This window comes from Pygoscelis adeliae, unplaced genomic scaffold (assembly GCF_000699105.1).
Source record: "Pygoscelis adeliae isolate BGI_AS28 unplaced genomic scaffold, ASM69910v1 Scaffold243, whole genome shotgun sequence".
Taxonomy (NCBI): domain Eukaryota; kingdom Metazoa; phylum Chordata; class Aves; order Sphenisciformes; family Spheniscidae; genus Pygoscelis; species Pygoscelis adeliae.
In genome coordinates this window covers 705,138-711,507 of record NW_008824363.1, presented here as the reverse complement: position 1 = coordinate 711,507, position 6,370 = coordinate 705,138, and the positions used below count along the sequence as shown (strand labels likewise).

Here is a 6,370-nt window from a genome sequence, read left to right as displayed (position 1 = left end):
TCTGGCCAAATATGTTAAATCAGAGAGTCACAGAATGGTTTGGGTTGGAAGGGACCTTAAAGATCATCTAGTTCCAACCCCCCTGCCGTGGGCAGGGACACCTTCCACTAGACCAGGTTGCTCAAAGCCCCGTCCAACCCGGCCTTGAACACTTCCAGGGATGGGGCATCCACAACTTCTCTGGGCAACCAGTTCCAGTGCCTCACCACCCTCACAGTGAAGAATTTCTTCCTCATATCTAATCTAAATCTACCCTCTTTCAGTTTAGAGCCATTACCCCCATCCTATATCACTACATGCCCTTGTAAAAAGTCCCCCTCCAGCTTTCTTGTAGGCCCCCTTCAGGTACTGGAAGGCTGCCGTAAGGTGTCCCCAGAGCCTTCTCTTCTCCAGGCTGAACACCCCCAACTGCCTCAGCCTGTCCTCACAGGAGAGCTGCTCCAGCCCTCTGATCCAGATCTTACTATAAATTCCACATGGGATTACCTTTCCCAAATTCAAAATGCTGTCAAGTCGTATTTCACTAAAAATCACTACAAAATGACAATGGTGCTATGTGATTTGACCTACACTGTCACTTAAGTATTATTTGTGTTGATCTCAAACTGTATCTGACCACTGCCCAGCAGGGCGATTTCTAACCGGCCACAGACACTTCACTTTACAGGACATGTTACTACAGTCTGTCCAAGAGATATCTAGGAGCGTGTCTGAAGAAAGCATTCTCCAAAAAAACTCTGCATGCATTTCATTTTTAAACCAGTTTCATACATAAATTAAACAGGTTTGCAAGGGATCAACATTGTGTGTATTACATTGATGTCACCGTAATTGCGGTGGCTTAAGCTTTTAAAGTATTAAACTACTGCTGTGTCAATAAAACAGCAGTTTAATGGGAGACTAAATGGCTTCTCACATTTTGATCAGAACAATAGAAATACTGACATACTGTGGCAAAAAAATAGTATAAATAGACTTTATTGAAGTCAGTACCTTTGTACTGAAGCTGAAGATTGTGTCTACATAAGCACAAGTTGTAACATTTCACAACTTCTAAAAGGAATGTCAACAATTACAACGATCATGCATACCATGGTCGATAATCACATTTTTAGAAGCATTTTCAACCATTTCTAAAGAAATGCTTATAACATTGTTATATATAGAACTACTTTCAATAAACTGCAAAACATTGATCAGCTTTTCCAGTATGAGCTACAGTGTCAACACAAAAGGGAGGCATAAATGTTTAATTTATGAAATCAGAATGGAATATTTACTGTAAAGAAAAATTAAAAAGCTTTCAAATAAAGGCCATTATTGAACCAAAGTGAAGAGCACAACTTGAACTTTGAATCCTTTCATCTCTTAAAGCTGTCCTCTGAATAACTTCAGTTCAAAGCATAAATTCAGTACTGCGAGTATTCCTTGGACTGAAGTTTGGCAATGATGCGATCCAACTGTCTCTTTGCTTCACACTGTGGAAAATTGCTCATGTCATAATATTGAGGGGCAATTTTCACCAGCCTGTCAAAAAAGGAAAAGTTTGTTACTAATACTCAAACTTTAAGATGCATCCTACAGAAATTCTTCAACTGCGGGAAACAAAGGTTATCCATTATTTTCAGCTCATTCTGCGATGCCAAGATTAATGAAAGTTTACACGCACGCACACAGGTTTACATCTCGGTCCCATCCTGTGCAAGTGCCCAAGTCCAAAGCAATAAAGCACGCGCTCGAGTCTAGCGAGACGCTCCTGTTCGGCCATATGATCCTTAGAGACCCGCACTGCTGCTTCAGGACATGCCACAGTAGCCCCTACAGTCATGTCCTCTGCTTAACGTCCAAGTCCACAGGCCACAGAAGCCCACCTAAACACCAGCTGGTGCAAGACTGCAGTTCAGCCTTAGCTCTTTTAAGCTTAAAAATGCAACCAAGGCCATAGGATCCCACTCCCACAAGGCTACACAGTGCCTGTTCAGAAAAAGACTTCTAAGGAAGGATTCAAACACCTATTTTCCATTAAAATACTACAGACAATGTATATATACAGTTTTCCGGCTTATGAATCTTTAAACTCCTTCGGCACAACAGCTTACAACTTGGCAGTCTAAGTACAACCTTAAAGATGGGCAAGACAATGCAGATCTCTGCTTGTCTGCAGAGGATCAGGCCTCTGATTTCGTTGATATGCACTCTATTGGCTAATAAATACTGTGACGAGGCAGGTTGTACCAGTATTACCACCTCTCTCCTTCATATTTTAAGAAAGCACTGCATCCTGTTCAGAGCCTTCTGGAAAAATTAAGACACCTACTGCCAAGAGAGGTCCTAGATCTTGAGAACAGAGGCATCTACTCTTAACATAGGTACACACCCGGGTGCTAGGACGTATCCCCAAACCGAGCATCTCCAAGCAGCTCCTTCCCAACAGGCTTACTAAAGTAACCAGTTTTAAGTCAAGCACCTCTCTGCGCACTGCACACAGAGGCTGGGCACCCAAGTTTTACACACAACTCCCACCAACAGAAACACGTATCCACAAAGAGAACTTTTAGTCATCTACAAGATCTCAAGTCCATGCCATTGCCATTCCCCAAACCATTTTAACAGTATTAGCTTCAGGAGAAGTGAAAGGACCTCAATTTAAAAAGGCCAAAAAAACCCCAAGAGTTTTGCAGAAGGTTATGACTGTTTGAAGACTTCTGGCTTACCATTCTGGCTTGATGTCTGTACATGTCCGGATGTAATTCTTTGTTGTAAGGACAAACTCATTGTAGAGCACCCATTCTGGTTTGTGATCAAGAACAGTGGAAGGATGCAACTGCACCACCTGGTTATCTTTTACTGTCAAGTAATGCCCTGTTCGTTCCAAATGTGCCACCTAGGTGAAAAGACATTCTTCCATTACCACAGGCAATTTTTAACTGAAGTGATTTCAAGCTGACTGTTAAGTGTTCTATACAAAATATACTACCCCAACTTTCAAATCTCGTCTAAGTTTGGCACATTACTCGACCACTTCAATGATTCAGGGTTTTGTTTGTTTTTTTTTAATAGACACAATCAAGATGCCAGATGTTTCTGCTGACCGCCATGTAAGTGTATATTATAATATACAATTCAAACAACGTACAAAAATAGTTAATACCCAAAGAGAAGAACCATTATGAGAACAGCAACAATGCAAACAGAAGTATTGGAAGGGAGTATCGTACAGGTTCGTAACATCACACAGAGTCAACTGTTGTCTACTACAGGCATCTGCCTCAAGCACTTCGCTGCAGTAGCTACTGTGGGACCGGTAAGCTGCAGTGTTACCCTTTCAGGTTTTTATTAGCGCGGTGTTTCAGCAGTAATTTTACTGATGCGGGTATTATTCTGCAAATCCTCTCACACCATGGACCTGGAAAAAATATGTCAATCCAGTAAGAATGGGAAGTTTGGTATGTCAGAAATCAGAAGTCTCGTTACAGCATGAGCTTCAGAGCTGGAAAATGTAGGTTCAGCAACACACTGCTGCTGTGACCTTGGTGAAAATCAATTAACCTCCCTCTGACCAAGCTGCTTGCTCTGTGAAAGCGAATAATGCCTACCTCGGCTGAGATGCTCTGATACCTAGCTCATTAAGATTTGGTAAAGCAGACAGTTATCCTTAGAAGGATATCCTTGGTAAGAAGAGTTAATCTAACAGGACAGCTAACTAAAATTAACCTTTTGATGCTGGTAGTTCAAGATGACCGCAGTACTTAGTTCATTACATATACACATACACAAAAATACTGTAAAAAGATTAAGCAGAACGGACAATGGCCGAAAAATGTCTGAAAGACACATTTTTAATTAGATCATCGTTAGCTGCTTTCCTCTAACATAGACTGCGTACTTGCTTGATTTCTTAATTCCTAGGCATATCTCACCTTTTTTTTTTTTTTGCCTAGTCAAAGGTAAATTCCATCTGCTAGATTAAAATCCCAGGATTTTTAAAGCAATAGCTACCTCAAATTTTAAGTCAAAATATCTCCTTAGTAACAAATTCCTTATTTTGAGTAGAGCGTGCTTCTCTTTTATATTTTATGACATTAATATCCAGAACATGTTTGAGGAGTGAAACAAAGTATTTCAATAGTCCGCAAATCTTTTCACCCAAGATTTTAGAGATTACACTGCTACTTTACTTTAAGTCTGGGGAGCCAACAGAGGCTCTTTGAAATAGAGATTAACAGTGCACTGTCTGTAATGATTTAGGCTTAATTTCATCCAACTCAATCCAAAGTTTGCAAAATTAAATAGCAGTATAGCTGCAAACCAGACTAGACTAGAAATTCATGTCACAGATCTAGCACAATCACAGCACATATGTTGCTGTGGGATTATGCTTTTTTTTAAGGAAGTATTTTTTTAACATTAATTTCATTTTTCAGATCAAAAGTAAAGCATGCGTACAAAAATATTTGGATGCTGTTTCTGTTCTTCCTATAAAAGGACAGAACAATTCATTTATTTAGGTTTCATTCTAGAAAACACTGCGCTGTTAAACTTAAGACAGTACAATTTACCTTTAGCACCTCAGTCTCATTCAGATGTATTAAAATAGTAAAGTCTTATCATCTAGCTTTCCCAAATACATACAATTTCCTTTTCCATGTCATTTATAATGATAGTAAAGAGTAGTATTTCTTGTTTACTTTGTATAATTCTGAACTAAGTAAAAAGATTCTAAAATAACTAGATAAGCATACTCAAAGAAGAAATGCTACAGCAAAGTACAGTTAGCTCTTAATTTCCTGGGAAGGACAGGAACTGGAATAACCCCAATTAAGAAAAAAGCGTTTCCTTAGAACGTGGGTATCAGGGATAAGTCACCTTTAAGTGGTTACATACTATTGTAACTTATTTCGATCCTGAGCTAACATTGAGCTACAGTATTTATCCTAACTAGATGTTTCTGTTACGTATGCTTGTTAGCACACAGACCGGCAAAGAATTCCAGGTTCAGTAATGGCGACAGTCTATAATGAAATATGCAGAGCGAAGGTATGGCTCCACAGCAAGCAATGATGATCTAACAGTCAGCTACTGCATTTTCCTGCTCCCTCCTGGCCTGAGCTGTTTCAGCACAGCTGACAGAGAGCCAGTCCTGCTTCTTCTCTGAAGGTGTAAGTGGTTTGCCAGACCACTATGCTAAAAGAATTTAGAACGTGCTCAGGCAAGCACCAAGGCTGACATAAGGGAGCAAACAAGGACACATGGGAGGCAGCATATACACTTACGCTCCTTTGAACCCCTGGCATGCAACCAATTCCAGTGCCTGTAAAATACAATGTAGTGGTGGTTGAGCCAGATGTCCTCCAGAGGTAGAGGTCCCTTCCAACCTCAACCATTCCGTGAGGCTCAGAGTATAAAAAGCACGAGCTTCCACAGAAACCACAGAATCTTACAAAGCACATCTACGAAATGGGTTCATTTTTCAATGAGTAGTGGTAGTAAGCAAGACACTAGGGAACACCCATGAACCCTGAGATCATCAAGGAATTGTCGTGTACTAGTATAAAACATTTGTGAATTAGGCTACCTGAACAAAGAATGGGGCTGCAAATGGAGGGAAAAGCTATTAACCCTATTGACTACAAGAGATAAGGAGCTATACAAACATGACCCTAAAAGGACCATGAAGAGCCAAGCCAGCCCATGCATCTCTGCAACAGGTTACTCTGCAGGCTGAGAAAGCCCACCTGCTGAGGATTTAGAGACACTTACAATGCTTTTATCAACGTGACAAACTCACATGGGAACAGTGGCCACCATGGCACATGACACCATAAGAAAAGGTCTTGGTTCAAGTGCTCATAACAGATGTTTCAATGATGTCACAGTTTTATTAAGAATGACACACCCTCACCTGAAATTTCCAGTGTGCAGTGCTTATTTATTATCTATCATGTCATTGAACCTAGAGGGCCCAACCAGGAGCCTTTAGTCAAACATGTCAAACCACTGTAAATCCAAATGCACTTGAAAGGGCAAAAGCAGGAATAGAATCACAGAATCATAGAATCATTAAGGTTGGAAAAGACCTCTAAGATCGATTCCAACCATCAACCCAACACCACCACGCCCACTAAACCATGTCCCGAAGCACCTCATCTTCACGTCTTTTAAATACTTCCAGGGATGGTGACTCAACCACTTCCCTGGGCAGCCTCTTCCAATGTTTAACCACTCTTTCAGTAAAGAAATTTTTCCTCGTGTCCAATCTAAACCTCCCCTGGCGCAACTTGAGGCCATTTCCCCTCCTCCTATCACTTGTTACTTGAGAGAAGAGACCAACACCCACCTCGCTACAGCCTCCTTTCAGGTAGTTGTAGAG

At 40.8% G+C, this 6,370-nt stretch overlaps 1 protein-coding gene across 1 annotated transcript in view; it reads right to left on the bottom strand.

The window, feature by feature from the left end:
• Window positions 1–962: 962 nt before the first annotated feature.
• The window catches only part of DHX15 (DEAH (Asp-Glu-Ala-His) box helicase 15), a 99,191-nt gene continuing 93,783 nt past the window's right edge, over window positions 963–6,370 (bottom strand). Inside the window, exons 14-15 of the mRNA XM_009319896.1 lie at window positions 2,715–2,884; window positions 963–1,527 (exon numbers count right to left, since the gene is read on the bottom strand). Coding sequence (XP_009318171.1) covers window positions 1,410–1,527; window positions 2,715–2,884 — 288 coding nt within the window. The 3' untranslated portion in view covers window positions 963–1,409. The remainder of the gene's footprint in view (window positions 1,528–2,714; window positions 2,885–6,370) is intronic.